The sequence below is a fragment of the Myxine glutinosa genome, chromosome 9 (assembly GCF_964187855.1).
Source record: "Myxine glutinosa chromosome 9, kmMyxGlut1.1, whole genome shotgun sequence".
In the NCBI taxonomy this organism is placed as follows: domain Eukaryota; kingdom Metazoa; phylum Chordata; class Myxini; order Myxiniformes; family Myxinidae; genus Myxine; species Myxine glutinosa.
Genome location: NC_136269.1, coordinates 64,873,540 through 64,898,539, shown reverse-complemented (window position 1 = coordinate 64,898,539; position 25,000 = coordinate 64,873,540). Strand labels below are relative to the sequence as shown.

The 25,000-nt window shown below is 47.1% G+C and overlaps 1 protein-coding gene across 3 annotated transcripts in view; it reads right to left on the bottom strand.

The window, feature by feature from the left end:
- TTC27 (tetratricopeptide repeat domain 27) overlaps positions 1-25,000 on the bottom strand; it is a 169,856-nt gene that overhangs the window by 143,754 nt on the left and 1,102 nt on the right. For all 3 annotated transcript variants that reach the window (XM_078784402.1, XM_078784403.1, XM_078784404.1), the window contains exons 2-8: positions 14,233-14,404; positions 13,932-14,061; positions 13,360-13,494; positions 13,130-13,232; positions 10,760-10,924; positions 10,180-10,313; positions 9,882-9,994 (exon numbers count right to left, since the gene is read on the bottom strand). In XM_078784402.1, the coding sequence (XP_078640528.1) occupies positions 9,882-9,994; positions 10,180-10,313; positions 10,760-10,924; positions 13,130-13,232; positions 13,360-13,398 (554 nt within the window). In that variant the 5' untranslated portion in view covers positions 13,399-13,494; positions 13,932-14,061; positions 14,233-14,404. The remainder of the gene's footprint in view (positions 1-9,881; positions 9,995-10,179; positions 10,314-10,759; positions 10,925-13,129; positions 13,233-13,359; positions 13,495-13,931; positions 14,062-14,232; positions 14,405-25,000) is intronic.

The window sequence follows — 25,000 nt, the reverse complement described above, 5'->3', positions numbered from 1 at the left end:
TCTTCACCTTCTTCCTTATCCTCCTCTCCAACACCCTTTCCAATACCTTCATTCCATGCTCCAATAACTTTATCGCTCGATGCGAGCCACACTCCAGAGGGTCACCTTTCCCCTTGTATCGAGGGACTTCGGTACTCAGTTCCCAATCCACTGGAATGCGGCCTTCTTTCACCACCAGATTGCAGATCTCTGTCATTCTCTTCACACCCCAACTTCCTGCTGCCTTCAACATATCTCCCACAACTCCCGTCGGTCCTCCCGCTTTTCTACTCTTCATTGCTTTTATCGCTTCCTCAACTTCCTTCTCGGTTATCTTCTCTGCCGGTCCTAAAACTGGGTTACTCTCCATGTTGCCATCCCATTCATTCTCTGCATTCAACAGTATTTCCAGATATCTCTTCCATCTTCCTTTAATTCCATCTGGGTCCACAACGATTTGTCCCACTTCATCCTTCAAGCAACTCACCCGCATCACATCACACCTCTCTTTCGCTATCTGCTTTGCAATCCTGAATACCGCTCTCTGACCCTCTTCCAAATCCAAGCGTTCTCCGAACTTTTTCCTACATGCCTCCTGTGCCTTTGCTACCTCTTTCTTTGCAGCCTTCTTGGCTGCCTTATAACTTTCATGCTCTGCCTTTTCTGCCCCCATACCCTTCGCCTTCTGCCACTCATACGGCTCAAAACCATAACGTACATAAAACTGGATTATCACCCAAATGTTTAGCTACCAAAATTAGTTTAGCTACCCAAATGTATATATATATATATAGTTAGGGATATTGGCAGGTTCTTCGGTGTGGTTGGTTTTGTGTATTAATTATGTTGAAAAAGGTTGTTGGTCCTAATTCTATGGTTATTAATGTGTGAAAAAACACAGCATTCTTGATTTCAATACCCTAACCCTAACTCCTATAAAAAATATAAAAAACTCACTCCCACAATATCCCTCACTTATTGTGAGTAGTGTACATATATAAATAATATATCTGATACTCTGGAAAACCCTCTTCGTTTTTGCAGATGACTCCACATTGTGTCATACAATACCCCCGTCACACTGCTAAGCAGACTGCAGCTATATCACTTCGAGACTTGTTTCATCAAATCATCTCCAGCCGAGTTGAAAATGATTACATGTTGGTCTGATAAATGAAACGTGTCCTTCAATCCTGAAAAAACCTCTCTCACCCTGTCGCTCCAGAAGGATAGTCAAATTAACGAATCTATATATTCCCTTGGCCTGGAGGTCTTCAAGACAGCTTGTTCACCACCATCTCGGATCATCCCCCATCCAAAAACTATGATCTTTTATACCCCCGTTAAACCACCTCCTCCCCCTGAGGCCCCCTTTCCTACAATTGCTTTTTGCAGTTTTTCCTCCCCGAGAATGTTTCTGTATCCATCTTATCCACATTCTGCATTCTCCCCTATTCCCCATCCTTAACTGCATCCATTGTTGTCTGTCTCTGCCTATTTTGTCCCTCGCCACTGCTGTTATCATTTCCCCTTCTTTTTCTGCTGTTCCTTTTGTTTTGCTGCATCCTAATCTGTTCTGTGTTCCAGCTCTTCCAGGCACCTTGACTCATTATACCAAAACATATAAATTTGCATGGTCAGCCACTGGAAGAGAATGTCTTTTGAACTTCTAGACCTCACTATCAGCCATGACCTCTTCCCATCCAACCATATCTCAAAGCTGGCCTTCAAAATCAGGTGCAGATTGGCATAATCCATCAAATCCAAGTCTTTCCCTAGAAAATCAGAGCTGTTCACAGTCTATAAGGCCTTTGTCTGTGGCTCAATGGAGTACAGCTCTCCACCATGGCCTGGTGCCCCAAAATCACATCTATGTCTCCTGGATTCTGTGGAATATAAAAGCTCTCAACATAATTGGAATCTCCTGGAATAAGGCCAAAACACAAGCTCTGTTGCTCTCACATCGCAGGCCGGTGGTCTCTTTAAAACCATCTATTCTCCAATATTGCTCCCTCTGCTCTCAGTGCTATGGCCCTCCAGAGCAACTCAAGAATGCACACATTATTCCAGTAATCCCTTCTACTTAAACTTCTAAAACCCAGGCTGACTGCACATCTCAAATATTTTATTCCTTGCTTTTCCCATCTATGAAACCAACTATAGGAGGTGTTATTTCCCATTCTTCCCTCCAGGGCATCAACCAGTTCGTGCACCGCCACCTCGTGTCATTCCCCATTTTGACCTATGATGAATATTACCCCCATTAACACTTGCTAACCCAATCCTCTTACTTGCTGCTTTCGGTGTCGTCGTCCTCTCGTATTCTCCCACTCTCCCGCTCTCTCCTACTCTCTCCTACTCTCTCCTACTCTCTCCTACTCTCTCCTGCTCTCTCCTGCTCTCTCCTACTCCCTTCTACTCACTCATACACACTCTCTCTGTCTGTCTCTTTCTGTCTGTCTGTCTGTCTCTTTCTGTCTGTCTGTCTCTCTCTGTCTGTCTCTCTCTCTCTGTCTGTCTCTATCTGTCTGTCTGTCTCTTTCTCTGTCTGTCTCTGTCTGTCTGTCTCTGTCTGTCTGTTTGTCTGTCTCTCTGTCTCTCGTGCTCTCTCGCTCCCTCTCGCTCCCTCTCGCTCCCTCTCTGTCTCTCTCGTTCGGTTGTTTATTCCCATGAAGGGTAAAATGTTGTTTTGTCCCGACGAAGGGTTAAGCCTCAAATGTCAGCACTTTGTGATCATTCACAGTGGATGACTTTAACCATTTTATCCTCACCTTTTTATTCCTTTGCAGGTTGTGCTCAATTGTTTCTCTACTACCCCACTGTCAATTCAACTTTGCTCTTCCAAGAGCCATCAAGGCGTGAAAAGAACTCTCAAACCTGTCTCCCTCTTCCAAATCCTGGTGGCGTCTGGTCAAATCTGTTTCTGGTGTTTGTTCCCCCTCCATCCCCTCCCTTACCTCACACGGCTACACAGCTGACTCCGCTCGTGAAAAAGCTGAATGCCTCAACTCTGTGTTTGCCTCTACATCTTGTGTCCCAAACCCATCCCTCTCTGTACCCACCGTACCCAGTCGTACCCAGCTGCTCCTGGACTCTGTGTGCTTTTCTCCTGACAAGGTGGAGAAGTTTCTGTCAACCCTCGACTCTGATTCTGCAACTGGACCTGACGGCATCAGCCCACAGTCCTAAAATCCTGCCCTGGCGCTCTTTCACTCCCTCTCTCTGTTCTTTTCACCCTCTCTTTTGCTCAAGGTCATCTGCCATCAGCTTGGAAATCAGCCAACATCACCGCTTTACACAAAAAAGGTGCAAAAACAGATCCATGCTACTACAGACCAATCAGCCTTCTCCCAATTATCAGCAAAGTCATGGAATCCATCATTGCTTCGGATATCAAATCATTCCTCTTCTCCAATGGCTTGATCTCTGACCATCAATTTGGTTTCAGACCAGGTCACTCCACTCTGGACATGCTGCTTCTGCTGTCTGAACAATGGATGGAGGTCCTCAATGCCAAACAGGAAATTAGAGTTGTCTCCCTTGACATATCACATGCCTTCAATACGGTCTGGCACCCCGCTCTGCTCACCAAACTCTCCTCCTATGGTATCCATGGAAATCTCCACGCATGGCTTGTGGACTTCCTCTCTAGTCATTGTCAACGTGTGGCCCTGAATGGGTTTTTCTCATCTCCCCTTCCTGTTCAGGCTGGAGTTCCCCAAGGCAGTGTTCTGGGCCCTGTGCTTTTTCTGGTCTTCATCAATAAATCTATCCAACTCTCTGGAAAATCCTCTCTATCTCTATATTTTTGCTGATGACTCCACTCTCTGCCGCTCCATATCTCATCCCTCAGATCTGCAAGCAGCAGCCTCTTCACTCTCTGCAGACCTGGACAAAAGCACAGACTGGTCAAACAAGTTTAACAGGTCTTTCAATCCTGACAAATCTCACACTCTTAATATGACTCTCCGAAAAGACCGACTGGACAACCCTCCCATCCACTTTCTGAATAATCCTCTCCAAGAAGTTCTGTCACTCAAGCTTTTGGGTCTCACTATCTGCCATGATCTTTCCTGGGAAAACCACATTTCCAATCTGGCCTCCAAAGCCAGTCGCCGACTGGGCATCCTCCATCGTGCAAAGTCCTTCCTTGGCACACCTGAGCTCCTCACCACATACAAGGCTTTCATCCGCAGCTCAATGGAATACTGTTCACCCCTCTGGGCCAGTGTTGCTGCCTCAAACGTAGCTCGGCTTCACGCTGTTGAAACCAAAGCTTTCAGAATCATTGGAATCTCCCGCGATGAAGCTAACTCCGAGGGCCTTTCACTTACTCACTGCAGGCAGGTTGGTGGTCTTTCTGTCTTCTACCAACTGCTCTCCGGCCTTGATCCCACAGCTCTCTCTGGGCTCTGTCCCTCAAATATTCCTCCAGGTCACACAAGATCTGCCTGCAACCCTCTTATGGTTAAACTGCCAAATTCAAGACTCTCTGCTCTCCTTCACTCCTTCATTCCTCTTTTCTCCCGCCTCTGGAACAAACTCCCTCACTCTCTTCAATCCCACTCCACCCTCCAGGTCTTTAAAACAGCTGTTCACCACCATCTCTTATCTTCCCCCATCCAAAACCTTGATCTTTTCTATCCCCGCTAATTTCACCCCCAATCCACTTTTTTAAAATACCAACTTCTGTCCTGGAAGTCTTAGGTGTCCTTGTGTTTTATACTTCTCCCACCCCCCCCCCTTCCCACGCCTCCTCCCCCCAAGCCCTCTCCCCCCCACACATCTCCCTGCTCTCAAATGTTGTGTTTGTGTGCTTCCCCTTCTCTCCCCATCTTGTCTTCCGCTCCCTCTTTTTATATATTTTGTTTGTGTGGTTGATTTGTTTGGGAAATAAATGTGAGCTCTTTCACGAGCCTCGATCCTGTATACAAAAAAAATAAAAAAAAGTTGTCCGTGTACAAATGTCCACCGGCCCTCTTTACACAACACTAAGCAAACACTGCTATAGACATTTGACAGGGGTATCCCATCAGATGCTAAGGGCAAAATTGACCAGAGGCCTCAACAGCAAATTCTGAAATTGTTCTTTTGTTTTAGCATATTCAACATGCTTTCGGAAAAACATAGGGGCATTACCCCTGGCGTTCACCTGGTAGAATAAACAGTATACAGCACTAACTAGAGGTATTTTAAACCAATTTCAATGGTTGCTAGAAGACAGGGCAGCATGTAGAATCATACCAACATAATCACAAGACTTAAACATACAAACAAAAAAATACTTATTTTGGGGGACAACACCTCAGCCCTCCGCACCCTCCCCCAACCCCATATACCTCCTCAGACCCCAATTTTTCTAATACCTTGAACAAACATTGGTACATCACGGGTGATGAAGGTTGTGGTGAAGTTTCATCTTAATAATGTGTGTAGTTTCAGAGGAAAAAGCAAATATCTATTTGGGGGGGGGGGGGGGGGTCAAACCTGGATCCACTTTGACCCCCGGTAAACCCCCTTACACCCCGATTTTTTTTAATGCTGTGAACAAACTTTAGTCATTATACAACATATATCATTTGTGCCAAATTTGGTCACAATCCCTTCAGCGGTTTCGGAGAAGAGGTTTCAAGTGTTTACGGACAGACTGACGGACGGACGATGAGCCATCGCATATGTTCCCCTGAACTTCGTTCCAGGAGAGCTAAAAATTGGTTCCATCATTTAAAAAATAGAAACACAAGTCTCTGCTTCATTGCCCATGTTTTTATGAACAGAAGAAAAAAAATAAAGAAATTCTATCATACACATTCACAACCAACAATTCACAAAGAAAATTTGCCAAGGTCAATAATAAATTTGCACCAGCAGTGTGGACTGATGATGGCAACCATGACTCAAAGTGTAAAAGGCATGTGGGTAAATCAAATAACGCGTAACCATTACAACTAGTTTCCAAGCATGTCGAGCCTTTTGGTCCTATTAAAATGACTGCCCTATAGGGAATCTAGATCCAAGGATCTCTATATCCAATAACACACAATGGGAAAAGGACAGTGGGAGAGAAAGAGACAGAGATTACGAGCAGTGGGACGGAGGGCTGGGGAGGGGATGGGAACCACAACAGACTGTGGAAATATATCCTCAAGATGATTTTCCAGTTTGATCATGATGACGAATGTGCCAAACAACTTCAAGGAGGGGAGGAACCGCACGAGTATATTTACAATCGTCCAGATTACAGGATCCACTGGTAGGATATAATAATGTGTGCATTTCTGATTTATGCAGCAAGCACACTGAACCATTTTACATGCGCAGAGGACCAAATGAGCTGGATTATTACACGGGGCTCTGCAATCGTGCACTAGTGCAACCTGGCCATGCCTGGGGATGAAAGACTGGACAAAGAGGCTGCTTAAGCTTAACCTACAAAATTCAAAGCCACAATTTCAAGGTCTGACTAAGACATTAATTTATTGTAACAACAGCAACATAGAAAAGAAAAATACAAATAACTTTCATCTCACATTTGTTTGGTAAGAGCTACAAAAAGAGACTTGTAAGATATACTTTCAAACAATCCCATATGGAACATGTCACCGAAACCAGAAAAATATGTCGAATTTATATTTCTTCGAGAAGAAAACGTCATCTTTATTTCAACAGTGCAGCATCTAAAAAAAAGAAAAGCAATAACAAAATATAACGTAAATAAAACCAGAAAGCATCTAATAACGCAAAGACTGGCCATGTCTGCTTCGTACTCGAACTAAACTTGACGAAAACAGCTGCTAAAAAAAAAAACGTAAAATGTATTAACTCATCCTCTCTATATTCTCATAATAAAGGTTCATTGAAAATTTGATGACAAAAGTTCAAATGGTAAAAGGTTATGAGCTGGACAGACACATTGTAGCTCAATGGTAAATAAATAAAGAAACACGGAAGCAATAAAAAAATCCAGGCCGTCTTGCACTGACAGCGGGGGACGGGCTGATAAGGCCTATTTCTACTCACTGTGACTTTGCCCTTTGACATGTTGAGCCAATTATTAATCAGGCTTCTCCATTTTCTCATAAGGGTTTGTTGGAAGTTTGATGACAAAAGCTCAAATGGTCAAAAAAAAAAAAAAAGGTATTTCCTGGACGACACACGCATGCGCGCACAACACACACACACAAGGCCTCATCTCCCACTATGCATGCGGACAGGCTTGTGATGATAATGTGAAGAGGCACAAGTGTTTAATCAAATCCCTGTACAGGTACATTGTGCTGTTTCTCAATGCAAATCGATTGATGTGACACGAAAAAAGCTTCTGTGAAAATGTCTTCAAGGGGAAAACAAAAAAAGGAATTGAGCTAATTACCATAACCATGTCAAAAAGAAGAACCTTATCACACTAGTCTCAATATATTTAGTGCATTTTCGTTTGAAAGACCTAATTAACTCAGACACTTAAATAGCAAGACTTCACTGAGATGACGTCATACAACGTTACTAACTTATTCTGCCCCTCCACTACCACTCCCTCCTGTATTACTAAAATGATAAGCGTCCGCCCGTGTCTGTGTACGTGTGTGTATGTATATGTATATTGTATATTGTATATGCATATGTATGTGTTTTATGTATGTGGTGTATGAGTGTGTATGTGTGTGCATGTGTGTATGTGTATGGATATGCATGTGTTTATGTGTATGTGTGTGTATGTACAATGTACATGTATATGCATATATATTGTTGCGGTTTTTAGAACCCTCCACTTTGTAAATATCTGTAATATTCCCTTATAAATAATCCCCTGTAAATACTCCCATTTTTGGTGTAAAGGTCAAAGGTCGCACCCTAGTTAGGTCATATTGCAACACGTAGGACACCATAGGCTTCTTGTTTAGTTATCTCATTAGTATGTGTTTCAGGAAAGGATCTGTTCCCAATAGTTGAATCTGCGTTGTATTAATTAAATAAGAGTAGGCCCCCTTATCAATTCATATTGCGGCGTAGCCTTCCTCCAATTTGTGTTCCTTGGCTTGCCAGTAGCGTTCGCTGCCTGGCTCAGCCGCCATTGAACACGAGGTCAGGCTTGGAGAAGAAGGGGGCGGGGCGGCAAGAACGAGGTGTGACCACGTCAACTCACCACCAGGGCATGGCCGGTAAGCCCCCACCAGCCAACCAACGCTCGTTAATAGGCATGGCTCGATGAAGCGCGGCTTGATTTCTAAGCGGGTTATAAAAGCGCAAGCGCCAAGCCCTCTCACGGACTGCGCGAGGGGAGGTCATTGATTACAGACTGCGCAGGGAGCCATCGATTGTGTACGAACTGCGCGAGGGAAGGCCATTGATTACGGACTGCGCCGGGGGATGCTGATTGTGAACGAACTGCGCGGGGAGCGCTCGATTGATTGTCACGTTGTTGGAGCGACCTGCGTGAGGGTACCCGCTGAGACGAACGTTGGGCGAGAGAGAGTTGGCACGAAGATTACGTACGCGGCATCCCAGTCCCCCGCATAATTATAAGGTCCGGTCGCGCGCCAACGACACGCGAAGCTGCCTGCCATTCTTCGCGGTGGACACGGAGCCTGGAACCATCGGCTTGGACCCTTCTCTTCCTTACCACCACCACCCCATTCGTGTAAGTGTGTTTGTATTGTCCTGGGCGTGTGATAATATAAGACTGTTTAAGGCTGCCCTGTGTCACTGCTTCTTCTTCTTCTTGTATATTCCCTTCTTTTGTTTCCTCTTCGTTATTGTACATAATTAATAAATTATATTTGTTCTTCCTTTACTTTGGGTTTCCTCTCATCCGGTCGCTTTAGTGATTTCTCCATTGAATATACGTGGCACGATTTGGCCAATGCTCGGAATCGGGTTAGTCTTTTGTTAACGGCCAGAGTCGCAGCTCGCTTCGCTCGGCGTATCCATTAACGCTGGGGCTTGGGTGGAAATTATCTCCTCGCTTACGGCCGGTCTTAGTACGCAGGTATTTGGGACTTCATTGACTAATGACCCTGGATACTACCGACCGGGAGTGCCGTCATAATTTCTATGGACTCGGACGGCCAGCTTAATAGACGAGGGGATTAACCCCCCCTTGGTAAGGGGAGCGCCGTACTCTGAGATCCGCAACAATATATGTATATATATATATATATATATATATATATATATATATATATATATATATATATATATATATATATATATACATATATATATGTGTGTGTGTGTCTGTGTGTCACACTTATTTCTAAATGGTTCTTGCTGTCGCAGAATAATAAAAATGTTACCGTTGGAAAGCTCATATTCAATACACTTGGATGGAAGGATTTATTCGATTTATTTTAATAATCGTTATTATTAATGAAATAATAATAATACTAATTCAAATAGTCGGTCTACTTGAAACAAAAACTGGAATCCGTTTAATTATAAGGACGCTCGTTTTAATAGCCCTCTTTCAAAGATTTAAGAAGAAGAAACGGCAATGGGAGATTAATGCAGCGGTTCCAACGGTAACATTTATTATTCTACGACAGGAGGAACCCTCTAGAGGGACACAGAAGGAACAAACATTATATATAGTTATATTTCTCGAAGCAATAGAAAAATACATAAAAGTGCATGGAAGGAGCACACAAACAACAACAACCACAAACATGACAGCAGCAACAACTGCATTTTTATAACATGTCCATTTTTTTTACATGTTTCACTTTAATTTAACATTCTTATTGAGATTCACAGATAGAAATGCAATGTGTTTGTGAAGTATAATATGCTGTCTTTCGATAAACCCATCATCAAAGGAACGGATAGGCAGCACGCCTAGTATTGTAAAAATTAGCACAACATAGGTCATATAGCAGCAATGGTGTATGAGTGAGGGCCAAACTCACCATGTGCCAAGAACCACGGCCAACTCCTCTGCACACAAGTCTGGCACATGAGCTTCACCAGGGTCGGCCAGCTTCACGTGGTTCAGCAATTCCCCGTCAGAAAGCAGAATATCCTGGCAGTGGCAGGGAGAAAGGGGTGAGCAGAGAGCTAGCAAGCTTGGCAAACCAATCGCATTTGGCAGTGAAGGGAAACGTCCGGTATTGTGACATAAGTATAAGTAAAATGCCAAACACGGGCGTCATACAGGAAACAAAAAGCTGTTCAAAATGTCATGAAGAGCACAAGGCCCAGCTTTACCTTTGGAAGATTGTCAGGTGCAGTAGGTGCAGGGCTGAGGCCAGACAAGGGCAAAGAACCGTCATTCCTTTGAACATTCAGAACGAGCTGAGCAACATTACTTTGTTGGAAATGTGTGCGCTTGCCAAGAGCACCTGGCAGGATGGGACATTAAAATAAAATTACAAACAAGCCCATTTATTTGCATTTCAAGAAAGAAAATCGGTTCAGAATCAATTTTTGTATGTATTTTTTGTTCTGAAAAATTGAGTGGTGATGAGGAAATGTGTTTAAAATATCTGGCACAGACAGTCATTTTTTGAAGCAACTTACAATGTATTGCTCCCTCTCCTGGTCAAAGTGCAGCATTTTTATACAAGATTAGGTCAATTCGTGTCGGATTGAAAACCAGGATAGCGAAAGCACAAGAGCAGCACAGCCATAAGGGGCCATATATTTATTAAGTATGCAGAAGGGAACGAAGGAACATCATCTGTTCTTTAACGTCAACTATTCACAATGAAAATTTTCAAACAAATAAATAACAATTAGTACGTCTGCAAACAAGTCAATACCGCTAAATTGGAGCCAAAAGTACTACCTGACAGCTTGATGTCGAGGGCAGAGAGTTTCTGAGCAAAGTCAAAGTACTCTTTGGCCTTTTTGTAGTTGTAGTAAAAAAGCCAAGTATTGGCGGCTTCCAAAGAGAATTGCACGTGCAGGTGTCTGAGCTCGTCACAGGTTTGCAAAAATTCATCATGAGTCACTGGAGGGATAAAAAAAAGACAAGGACATTAAAAAGGATAATAAGACAGACAAAAACATAGAGAAAGGACAAATTAAGTGGGAGGGTGTGGGAGCAAATGATGAATCAAAAAGGAAAGAATCAAAAAGGGACATCAAAATTGCAAAGAAACATTGAAGTTCCGGTTACCTCAAAGGCAAAAAATTGAGTGGGTGTTAAATAGGATAAATGATCAGAAGGCATGGAAGGTTAAAAATAAAGAGGAAGGAGTTATATAAAACAAAGACGTGTTGTTTATAAAGACAAAAACAAAACTTTTGGGCAGGGGAATTGTTAAAGATTTACTAGAAATGGTTGGTAAGAGCCAAACTAAAAAGGTAGGTTTGAAGGAAAATGTGTGGCACATGAGAATGACCAAAAATGAACGACAGAAAATAAGATGGTGGGGGGAGATGCGAGAGGAGCGTGGGGGGAGGAGTGAGAGGAGGGCGGGGGAGGAGTGAGAGGGTGGTGGGGGAGGATTGAGAAGATGGCGGGGGAGATGTGAGAGGGCGGTGGGGGAGACATGAGAGGGTGGGGGAGGAGGGCGACAGGGGAAACGCGAGAGGATGGTGTGGGAGACACAAGAGGGTGGCAGGGGAGACATGAGAGGGTGGGGAGGAGTGGGAGGAGGGTGACACGAGAGGATGGTGTGGGTGATGCAAGAGGGTGGCGGGGGAGATGTGAGAGGGCGGCGGAGGAGACATGACCTCCATGAGGGCGGGGAAGGAGTAGGAGGAGGCCGACAGGGGAGACGCGAGAGTATGGCGTGTGGGACATGAGAGGGCGGGGGAGGAGTGGGAGGAGGGCAATGGGGAATATGCGAGAGGATGGTGTGGGAAACGCGAGAGGGCGGCGGGGGAGACATGAGAGGGCGGGGGAGACATGAGAGGGCAGGGGAGGAGTGGGAGAAGGGAAAAGGGGGAGACACGAGAGTACGGTGTTGGGGACGCAAGAGGGTGGTAAGGGAGATGTGAGAGGGCGGGGGAGGAGTGCAAGGAGGTCAAGGGAAGAATGCAACCAAAAATGATAGCATTGACATCAAGAATATACTTTTCAAGTTTAGAAGTCCGAGTTCAAGTTGACAAGCAGAGATGTTATTTTGTAGGCCCCGGCCATCTCTGAAAATTGAATCACAAAATACTTTGAGGATTGTCAGTCTGGCCAAAAAGTGTGATAAAATTGGACTAAGCTGCTTTGTCAGAAAGTCACAAATGATGTTGTATAGACCAGAAGGAGACAAAGTTGCTTAGCAACTGATAAACTGACCTTTTAGCTACCGCCCACCCCACCCCACCCCACTGATTTGTCACTTATCTTCATGGGAAAATTCAAATCCCCCTTCTGGTCCCAATGACCCTTTCATGATACTTGTCATGCACCTTGCATAAATCCAAGAGCATTGTTTCATTGCAAATGTTGACGGCTCTCTTCTGTTAAACGCATTTTCCCGAATTTGTTTTTGTTTTCGTTCAGGCACAAACTAAACTCCAAACAACATCTCCAAGCACACTATTCTTTCGAAAGAGAGACAATGCCGACTGTCATGTCTGAATTAACCTCAGACATTTTTTTTAAAGAAAAAAAAAAACCGAATTTTTTTTCTAAAACAGTAAGCAATTTGGTGCAGGCAGCAGAGTCGAGCTCTCCACTGGAGGCACGCTATTTTAAGACTAGAGCTGCAGAAGATGGGAATGTGAGGGTGTGGATTTGGCACACACATGAAGGACCAACAGGCAACCTGATAACCCGTGATTTGTGATACCTAATGAAAAAGAAAGGGAGGAGAGGGGGGGGGGGGGGGGGATAAAAGTGAAGGATTTGAAATAAGTGGGAAAGCCAAAGGTGCTTAATTGCAAGACTTAAACAGCACAACAATTTGGCAAACCAATATTGATAGCCAGGCAAGTTACGACTCACCAAATATCGCTGGTTATGTCATATAATTCTTCGTGAATGATCAGTTTTAACAACTCGATGATGAAAATTGCAGCCACAGGAAGCTCAAGTAAATCACCGGGCAGCCACAGAGCCTCAGGCTAACGCCACAGTAGTGGCCCACACTCCAGGGTTAATTTCCCAGTGCAGCGCAATATCACCATCAATCCCAACAACTTAACTTCCCTAACTGCACACAAAGAAAGGTGCATCGATGCCCTACAGGGTAGGGAGGAGGCCATGGCTCACCAAGTTCAATGCACCTCTTAGCAACAGAATACAAGTGAGAAGACCTTTCTTCAAGCAGCTGCTGGTGGACATCGACACACCTCAGGGCCCACCATGCCACGGTCTGCAAAACAAGAGCACGCAGCTTGTGCAGCATGATTAAAGGTTTTTAGGTTTGCAAGCCAAAAACACCCCACACATCCCCATCCCCCAAAAAAGAAATCCTCTAACGGAAAATACAAAGCACATACCCGACACAGTGGCAGCTGGTCCTGACAGTGTACAAGCATCTCTCTTGCCAAAAGAAGAAGTAATGGATTGTCTGCCAGGCCATACACAGGTTCTCCATCAACGGCAAGTGCTGAAAGTACCACAGCAGACAGAGTCTGTGATGAGGCAAGAGTTACATGTGGCGATCAGTGGTGTACCTACAGTGGAGCTAGGAATGACAAATGCATTTTCTGGCATCAATGGAAAATTAATTAACCGAATACTGATAGATGCGTTTTGATGTACCCAGCAAGGTTTCGCTGTAACAGTCGCAAGAAGGGGCCGATATATTGAAATGTTTGCTTTTATTTCCGTTACAATGAACCGTCCGGTCAAAATGCGATCAGTTCACTGCCTGTACAATTAAAGCTGAGAAATCATGAAGATTATGGTCAGATGTTCATAGGGAAGAGCTATCGTCTCAAGAGGGCAGACAACATGACAAGCAAAATCCACGTTCTTCTTTTCTGCAGAACTTTGACAATTTTAAGATGAACATGGCATGCTCTCGCTTCTTCACGAGTGAATAACCAATCATGAGTTTCAAAAATACCTCTCCGCTGTTGGCAAGTAATGTTGCAGGCAAAATCTCCCCTGGGTCCAAGTGCACAGCAGGACCAGTCCAATTGCACTGAACAAAGAGCTGCAGACAAGCGATGCCAGCAAGAAGCACAACTTTCTGCCTAAAACAAAAAAAATTACACAAATATATTGAAAAGTGGGAGAGCAAGAGGCATAAGATTAGACGCGCCCCTCGTTCATGTACCAAGTTGATAAACACCAAGTCGATCAAAAGAGGAAAACCTTTTAAGCATTCTCCTGTAATTTGATATAACTTTCCACGAAACACCTACTTGAATAATGCATCGTGCTCAGAGTTGCCGAGATAGCTTTCGATGCAGCGATGCACGTCAACTTCAAATTGAGCAAAGATGGACGCACTTGAAAAAATCTCCGCAACTTCTGCTGTCCGCAGAGCAGATAAGAAGTCGCCATCCACGATATGCTGCAGTAAAATGGTGGTACCTGTGCAAAGGGCGAGACGGGATGAGCATCACTTTCATGGCACAGTCAGGGGGTCCAAGGTGAAAAAGCTCAATTACTCAATTTTACACCTCAGTATGAAAAATACCTCCAGTCCTCTCTTTATACAAGGGGTTTTCAGCAGATGACTAAATCACGTAGACCCACGGCCCTGGCACTAAAACGATTTCATCTCACACGTGTGTGAAAAACCAAACAATTAAAATTAAACTGGTAAGTTCAACCACCATTCAGGATTTTATATCAACCTGAAGACAGCTTTGAGATGATGTACCTACCCGCTTCAAGTGAAAGCAACATGTTGAATTCTGACGGCATCGGTTCGTTGCCGTCCCAGTTTACAGTGATGATGCTGTCCCACTACGACGGGGCCTCATGCCGTCTTTATAAATTGGCACACCAACTATTGCATACTCGGCGAGCCACTCGGTTTAATAAACGAGTGATCCACTCGATGCAAATAAATCGTGGGCTACATCTATATTACTTTACAAGTTTATTACAAAATCAGATGGGCGCAGTTTACGAACGAAGGCGACACAGCAGTGCAATTTAACTTTGCAGATGATACCGAGTCGATCCATCGCATCGATAGATAACTGTGTCATCCTCAAAGAGTCTTCCCGACACACCTGTGCTTTGAAGGCAACACCGCTGCTGAAGTCAAGGAGGAAAAAAAATCCGAAAATTAGCTTTCGTTTGGCACCAGCCCATTATCTCGGTGGAAGTAATGCATCAGTGTTTCACAAAAAAAAGCCAAATGCAATTTTCTCCCCCGCATTTAAACTGATCATTATCATGCATCGGAATGAAAAAGAAGATTTCTAGATCACTTAAACAGCGACACATTTCAGATTAAGCAAGAACCGCATAGCACCTCCGAGTGTGAACCGTGACAAAGGGCGAGAGTCAAATCGAATAAAAAAATTGGTCTTCGACTGACCAGCGTCTATACTCACGGTGACACGGTACGAAAAAAGGATGACGGCCATTGGGCACACGTAATGTTGTCATCGGCATCATGATGAAACGACGGATGAAGGCCGAGCCGAACCACTTCATTTTGGCAGACGAGCCGTAACGGATACATCATTTCAGAGGATCGAGGGACATGTCCATGTATAAAGTACAACGCTGACATCGTCAAAAGAAAAAAAGAAAAAAGGAAAGAAGAAAAATATGAAAAGGTGACATTTGCAACATATGACACATTACAGTGATCTCTGCAGAGCGAAGTAAAAAAAAAAACCCCAAAAAACCTCAAACACAACGGCTTCAAGGAGGTGACGTATCGGACAAAGAACAAAGAGAAGCTACAAGAACTCCTTGAAAGGCTGCCGACAGAGGGAGACTGTGGAAGCATATTTTGTACCATAGATGCTGCACTTGGGAGACCATTACCTTGGGAGGCAGCAGATTATATGAGCAGCATTTCCCCACCCCTGCCCACCCCATCCCCTCCCTCCCTATCACCATCGAGAGCATGGCGGCAATAAAGTAACACTCGACATGCTCCACGTGGAGAACCGGCAAATCCACTTCTCGCACAGTCACCAGACGGACGGACTGAGAAATTATATATATTTTTTAAAGAGAGAAGATAAAAACACGCCAAACATGTCGGCCTGCAAGCACAGCATGCGGCTTGAAGATAATCACCGTAAAGGAGCACATCAAAGGCGCGAGACCATTTGCAGGAGTGAATAAGTCATTATGGGATGCGCACCGACAATGGTGCACTTGGGCACTGCGGTAAATGCAGGCGCACGCGGTATTCCTTCTCTTGCGAAACAGGGCCACACACAGCAGCGAGAGCGACGACAAAAACATGGAAATGGCATAAAGAACAATCCATGGCATGAAAATACTTTTGAAAATTTGTTTTTTCTTTAGAACAAAAATTAATTTAAAAAATGATGTTCAACCTTGCACAAGAGAAAACTAAAATGTAGCCAAAGTAAATCTTCGTTTTGGGCCTGGTGAAACGCCCGATAAATCTGACAGCGCAATAGATGACAACAGATGCCGCACTTGGATTTTAATTATTTGTGTACTTGACTCTGTCCACTGCCGGCGACAGACCAGAGGGCCATTAATTTTGGGGGATAGAGAAAAACCGAGTCATCACTTAACATGTCCAAGCTGAAGGTGAAATATCAGGCAAAAAAAAAAAACAATTAAATAAAACATTCTTACAGGCCCTAACTTTCAAGGTAATAAAATGACCTGCGCATACGTTATGCACCCAGGGAGACCTCCAGAGGCTAAAACTGTCTGTGTGTAAATATATATACACAAAGAATTAAGTTAAGCACCCCTACACAACGAATTAAGGTAAGCACCCCCTAATATATATTCTTTGTGTATATGTATACATTGGCATATATTCTAAGGTATGTGAGATCAAATAATGATTGGTATGACATTAGCAATTATCCATTGATGAAATTGAGTGATCAAAGTGAAAAAAAGTGATTGGTTGAGTCAGTGATCCGATCACGTGGGTCCTACACACGTTATTGACGCAAAGATCGCTAGAGGTCTTCTCAGAACAATGACTGTACGTTAGACAACATAAACGTCATCCACACTGTCCGTGATGGACCTATAGCTCCATACTTAAATTGAGGTGAAAATATGCCTAAAATTCCCAAAAATTTTCACCTTAAATTATTCAGAATAAAATATTGAAAACGGCATGATTGTTATGTTTTTATGTGACCATAATATCACTTCTCCAGAAAATATAGCAATATCATGGGTATATTACACTGTTTTGACGACAACAAACTTGTAATGTGCGAGGTTGTAAAAAAACGGGGGGGGTGCTTAACTTAATTCTTTGTGTATATATATACATATATATATAGAGATAGATACAACAACAACAACATGCATTTTAAGGCCATTTTCCCTGCAAGAGCGGGGGTTAGCCTTGCGGTCCCCATGACAATCTTCTCCATTTTGCCCTATTTTCTGCAACTCTCCTTGTTAACCCCCTTGCCCGCATTTCTTCTTCCACCATCTTTAGCCAAGTCTTTCTCGGTCTTCCCCGTCCTCTACTTCCTTCTACATTCATTTCCATCACTCTTCTCAACCAGTCACTTTCATCCTTCCTCAACACATGACCAAACCATCTCAACCTGTTCCTCTTCACAGCATCAATCACAGGCTCTATTCCCATCATCTTTGGCAATTCATCATTTGTCTTCCTCTCTCTCAACGATACTCCGCACATCCACCGAACCATTCGCATTTCCACCCTTTCCAGCCTTCGTTGCTGCTCTACCTTCATGACCCATGTCTCGCTCCCATAAATCATAACACTTCTCACACGTGCAGCAATTGCAGCATACACCTTTCCCTTCAGCTTCAACCACACTCCCCTCCTCGTCAGCACGCCATCTATCTACACACACACACACACATACACACACACAAACACACACACACACACACACACACACACACACACACACACACACACACACACACACACACACACACACAATAAATTTGCTTTTTTGAGGATTTTTACAATCATTGAGATTTCAAACTAAATCGAAAGTGGTAAGAGTATCATGGTGGCCCTTCTTAGCAGGAAAAACAGCTGTGGTCATGAACAAGAGAGGACGAGATCCCTTGCTACACTCAGTTTTAGGTGCGAGTTTGTAAATTGTTCATGCTACCGGCGGTAACTCGCAAACTCTGTGAAGGACGCCGGTGGATTTTCCAGGTCTACCAGAAACCGGCGTGAGCGGACGGATCGTCCGGCTTAAGGCCCATATGAGGCACGTTGCCGCATCGCTCTGCAGGCCGAACACAGGATGACACGTTCAATCCAGGCCTAGAATCAAACCCAGGTTTGACGGCTTAGAGATGAGTGTGCATACCTCGAGGCTATCCTAGAAACCCTGAATATCTACGAGGAATGATCCACAAAACCTGTGGCCAAGCAAAAAGGAAGAAAAACAAATCAAGCAAGGGCAATCATTCAGTTCAAAGGTTAGTAATACGATACAATAGATGTGTGCAAAGGTTTCTGGGAAATTGTTGTGACAATTTCCGAAAAGTTTCAATCTTGCCAGGCCACTAACCTTTTGATCTATTCCCAAATGACAGCGTAAACTCAATTCACTGACAATCCAAACACAATGAAGGACGAAACATTTTATGATCTTCGATATAGACCCTGACAGGATATTTGTTTTCAAGCCATATTTCTTACAAATAGTTTGAAACCAAAGACAGACAATGCAAATAGCATCTTATTTAAAAAGGGAATAATAAAGACATTGGTCAACCTTATAGAGGAGCGAGCTGAAATTATCCACATTTGCCCGACCTCACAGATCAAGAGGAAGTTCAAAGCGGCTCGAAAAGAACTTCCTGGAAGACCAGGGAGATGGGCCAAAGGGTGCATGGCCACACACGATGGGAACAGCCTCAATATTCAACCTCTGTCTCCTTCCCCTCCCTCACCTCATGCTTTCCCCCCCTTCATACCATATGCCCATCATCACTTCATGCTCACCTCCCCTTGCCCTCCCCCCACCCACCACATATGCCCATCATCACCTCGTGCTTCCCCCCTTCATACCATATGCCCATCATCACTTCATACTCACCTCCCGTTGCCCTCCCCCCACCCACCACATATGCCCATCATCACCTCGTGCTTCCCCCCTTCATACCATATGCCCATCATCACTTCATGCTCACCTCCCCCTGCCCCCCCCCCCCCCCACTCACCACATATGCCCATCATCACCTCATGCTTCCCCCCTTCCCCACACCATATGCCCATCGTCACTCATGCTTCCCACCTTCGCCACCCTATATGCCCATCATCACTCATGCTTCCCCCCTTCCCCACCTTATATGCCCATCGTCACTCATGCTTCCCTCCTTCCCCACCATATATGCCCATCATCACCTCATGCTTCCCACCTTCGCCACCCTATATGCCCATCGTCACTCATGCTTCCCCCCTTCCCCACCTTATATGCCCATCGTCACTCATGCTTCCCACATTCCCCACAATATATGCCCATTGTCACTCATGCTTCCCTCCTTCCCCACCATATATGCCCATCATCACCTCATGCTTCCCACCTTCGCCACCCTATATGCCCATCGTCACTCATGCTTCCCCCCTCCCCCACCTTATATGCCCATCGTCACTCATGCTTCTCCCCTTCCCCACCTTATATTACCATCGTCACTCATGCTTCCCCCCCTTCCCCACCTTATATGCCCATCATCACCTCATGCTTCCCACCTTCGCCACCCCATATGCCCATCGTCACTCATGCTTCCCCACTTCCCCACCTTATATGCCCATCGTCACTCATGCTTCCCACCTTCGCCACCCTATATGCCCATTGTCACTCATGCTTCCCCACCTTATATGCCCATCGTCACTCATGCTTCCCCCTTCCCCACAATATATGCCCATCGTCACCTCATGCTTCCCACCTTCGCCACCCTATATGCCCATCGTCACTCATGCTTCCCCCCTTCCCCACCTTATATGCCCATCGTCACTCATGCTTCCCCCCTTCCATGCCCATCGTCACTCATGCTTCCCTCCTTCCCCACAATATATGCCCATCGTCACCTCATGCTTCCCACCTTCGCCACCCTATATGCCCATCGTCACTCATGCTTCCCCCCTTCCCCACCTTATATACCCATCGTCACTCATGCTTCCCCCCTTCCCCAACTTATATGCCCATCGTCACTCATGCTTCCCCCCCTTCCCCACCTTATATGCCCATCGTCACTCATGCTTCCCCCCTTCCCCACCTTATATGCCCATCGTCACTCATGCTTCCCCGCTTCCCCACCTTATATGCCCATCGTCACTCATGCTTCCCACCTTCGCCACCCTATATGCCCATCGTCACTCATGCTTCCCCCCTTCCCCACCTTATATGCCCATCGTCACTCATGCTTCCCCCCTTCCCCACAATATATGCCCATCGTCACCTCATGCTTCCCACCTTCGCCACCCCATATGCCCATCGTCAATCATGCTTCCCCCCTTCCCCACAATATATGCCCATCGTCACCTCATGCTTCCCACCTTCGCCACCCCATATGCCCATCGTCACTCATGCTTCCCCGCTTCCCCACCTTATATGCCCATCGTCACTCATGCTTCCCACCTTCGCCACCCTATATGCCCATCGTCACTCATGCTTCCCCCCTTCACCACCCTATATGCCCATCGCCACCTCATGCTTCCCCCCTTCCCTACCTTATATGCCCATCGTCACTCATGCTTCCCCCCTTCCCCACCCTATATGCTCACCGTCACCTCATGCTTCCCCCCTTCCCTACCCTATATGCTCACCGTCACCACATGCTTCCCCCCTTCCCTACCCTATATGCTCACCGTCACCTCATGCTTCCCCCCTTCCCTACCCTATATGCCCACCGTCACCTTATGCTTCCCCACTTCCCTACCCTATATGCCCACCGTCACCTCATGCTTCCCCCCTTCCCTACCCTATATGCTCACCGTCACCTCATGCTTCCCTCCTTCCCCACCCTATATGCCCACCGCCACCTCATGCTTCCCCCCTTCCCTACCCTATATGCCCACCGCCACCTCATGCTTCCCCCCTTCCCTACCCTATATGCCCACCGCCACCTCATGCTTCCCCCCTTCCCTACCCTATATGCCCACCGCCACCTCATGCTTCCCCCCTTCCCTACCTTATATGCCCATCGTCACTCATGCTTCCCCCCTTCCCCACCCTATATGGTCACCGTCACCTCATGCTTCCCCCCTTCCCTACCCTATATGCTCACTGTCACCTCATGCTTCCCCCCTTCCCTACCCTATATGCTCACCGTCACCTCATGCTTCCCCCCTTCCCTACCCTATATGCCCACCGTCACCTTGTGCTTCCCCACTTCCCTACCCTATATGCCCACCGTCACCTCATGCTTCCCCCCTTCCCTACCCTATATGCCCACCGCCACCTCATGCTTCCCCCCTTCCCTACCCTATATGCCCACCGCCACCTCATGCTTCCCCCCTTCCCTACCCTATATGCCCACCGCCACCTCATGCTTCCCCCCTTCCCTACCCTATATGCCCACCGCCACCTCATGCTTCCCCCCTTCCCTACCCTATATGCCCACCGCCACCTCATGCTTCCCCCCTTCCCTACCCTATATGCCCATCGCCACCTCATGCTTCCCCCCTTCCCCACCCGATATGCCCATCGCCACCTCATGCTTCCCCCCTTCCCCACCCGATATGCCCATCGCCACCTCATGCTTCCCCCCTTCTCCACCCTATATGCCCACCGCCACCTCATGCTTCCCCCCTTCCCTACCCTATATGCCCATCGCCACCTCATGCTTCCCCCCTTCCCCACCCTATATGCCCATCGCCACCTCATGCTTCCCCCCTTCCCTACCCTATATGCCCATCGCCACCTCATGCTTCCCCCCTTCCCTACCCTATATGCCCATCGCCACCTCATGCTTCCCCCCTTCCCTACCCTATATGCCCACCGCCACCTCATGCTTCCCCCCTTCCCCACCCTATATGCCCATCGCCACCTCATGCTTCCCCCCTTCCCTACCCTATATGCCCATCGCCACCTCATGCTTCCCCCCTTCCCTACCCTATATGCCCATCGCCACCTCATGCTTCCCCCCTTCCCTACCCTATATGCCCATCGCCACCTCATGCTTCCTCCCTTCCCCACCCTATATGCCCATCGCCACCTCATGCTTCCCCCCTTCCCTACCCTATATGCCCATCGCCACCTCATGCTTCCCCCCTTCCCCACCCTATATGCCCATCGCCACCTCATGCTTCCCCCCTTCCCCACCCTATATGCCCATCGCCACCTCATGCTTCCCCCCTTCCCTACCCTATATGCCCATCGCCACCTCATGCTTCCCCCCTTCCCTACCCTATATGCCCATCGCCACCTCATGCTTCCCCCCTTCCCCACCCTATATGCCCATCGCCACCTCATGCTTCCCCCCTTCCCTACCCTATATGCCCATCGCCACCTCATGCTTCCCCCCTTCCCTACCCTATATGCCCATCGCCACCTCATGCTTCCCCCCTTCCCCACCCTATATGCCCATCGCCACCTCATGCTTCCCCCCTTCCCTACCCTATATGCCCATCGCCACCTCATGCTTCCCCCCTTCCCTACCCTATATGCCCATCGCCACCTCATGCTTCCCCCCTTCCCTACCCTATATGCCCACCGCCACCTCATGCTTCCCCCCTTCTCCACCCTATATGCCCATCGCCACCTCATGCTTCCCCCCTTCCCTACCCTATATGCCCATTGCCACCTCATGCTTCCCCCCTTCCCTACCCTATATGCCCATCGCCACCTCATGCTTCCCCCCTTCCCTACCCTATATGCCCATCGCCACCTCATGCTTCCCCCCTTCCCCACCCTATATGCCCATCGCCACCTCATGCTTCCCCCCTTCCCTACCCTATATGCCCATCGCCACCTCATGCTTCCCCCCTTCCCCACCCTATATGCCCATCGCCACCTCATGCTTCCCCCCTTCCCCACCCTATATGCCCATCGCCACCTCATGCTTCCCCCCTTCCCTACCCTATATGCCCATCGCCACCTCATGCTTCCCCCCTTCCCCACCCTATATGCCCATCGCCACCTCATGCTTCCCCCCTTCCCTACCCTATATGCCCATCGCCACCTCATGCTTCCCCCCTTCCCCACCCTATATGCCCATCGCCACCTCATGCTTCCCCCCTTCCCCACCCTATATGCCCATCGCCACCTCATGCTTCCCCCCTTCCCCACCTTATATGCCCACCGTCACCTCATGCTACCCCCCCCCCCCCCTCCCCTTCGCCACCCATATCCATGCCTGATCTCTTCTCTTCTTCCCAGAACTGATAGCCTCCCACCTCCTTTGGTTTCAACATCCAATCCATTCATGTGTAATCTTTGTCTCCCAATTCCTCCTCGAACTCCCACCAGTCTGTGGAACTTGCTGCCCTCTGTCATTTCCTCCTCCATGGACGGTTCCTCGATCTGGAAAAAATACCTGGCTGAACAAAAAAAAATGTTTACCCAGGGAGGGGTCTCTTTAATATCGCGGTCATACAAAACAAATTCAAAATATTTGTCAGACATATAGCTTGAAATAAGAAAAAAAAAAAAAAAAAAATATGAGAGGTTCATTGACCAGCCAATCAGCAGGATGAGCACATTGCTGCTCGACCTCGGCTGCATTGTAATCACGTGACTCGTGGCACCAGGGGGAGGGATCGTCTTATTGAACGGTCTCCGAATGTCAAAGCCGGCGCTTACTTTGAATAATAATAATAATAATAATAATAATAATAATAATAATAATAATGAATGATATAAATAATTTCCCTTCCAAGGAACTTCAACACAGGAGGTCATTTTGGCACATCAAGCCTGTGCAATGGTTGCCAACCTATGGTTGTTTGTCCATCCATTCTCCCTTTTAAATGTTGAGCGCAAGGCAAGTAAGCACCACGTACCATTTTAGAGGTCTTCAGTACGTCGTCCAGGGTTCGAACCATCGACCCTCCCTACCCCTCCAGACTCACCATTACAGCAGCGAGTTCCTCTGTAGATGTCGAGGTCCCTGATGTTCGTTCGCTCCGCGTTGTCTCAGATGTTCAAGTTGTAAAAGGGGAAACGAACGACTGAACATCTTCAGGATCTTCAAGCACGCCCTCTACAGGTCGACGAGGGACGAGCTCGACCGCTGTGAACCTCGCTGACAGCAGCGACTGTACTAATGCACTTGAATGAAGCTCCGAACGTACGAGCTGCGTTATCCGGCAAGAACGATCTGCGTTATCCCGGGCAGGACGACCTGCGTTATCCGGGCAGGACGACCTGCGTTATCCGGCCAGGACGACCTGCGTTATCCGGCCAGGACGACGTGCGTTATCCGGCCAGGACGACCTGCGTTATCCGGCCAGGACGACCTGCGTTATCCGGCCAGGACGACCTGCGTTATCCGGCCAGGACGAGCTGCGTTATCCGGCCAGGACGACCTGCGTTATCCGGGCAGGACGACCTGCGTTATCCGGGCAGGGCGACCTGCGTTATCCGGGCAGGACGACCTGCGTTATCCGGCCAGGACGACGTGCGTTATCCGGCCAGGACGACCTGCGTTATCCGGCCAGGACGACCTGCGTTATCCGGCCAGGACGACCTGCGTTATCCGGCCAGGACGAGCTGCGTTATCCGGCCAGGACGATCTGCGTTATCCGGGCAGGGCGACCTGCGTTATCCGGCCAGGACGACCTGCGTTATCCGGCCAAGACGACGTGCGTTATCCGGCCAGGACGACGTGCGTTATCCGGCCAGGACGACCTGCGTTATCCGGCCAGGACGACGTGCGTTATCCGGCCAGGACGACGTGCGTTATCCGGCCAGGACGACGTGCGTTATCCGGCCAGGACGACGTGCGTTATCCGGCCAGGACGACGTGCGTTATCCGGCCAGGACGACGTGCGTTATCCGGCCAGGACGACGTGCGTTATCCGGCCAGGACGACGTGCGTTATCCG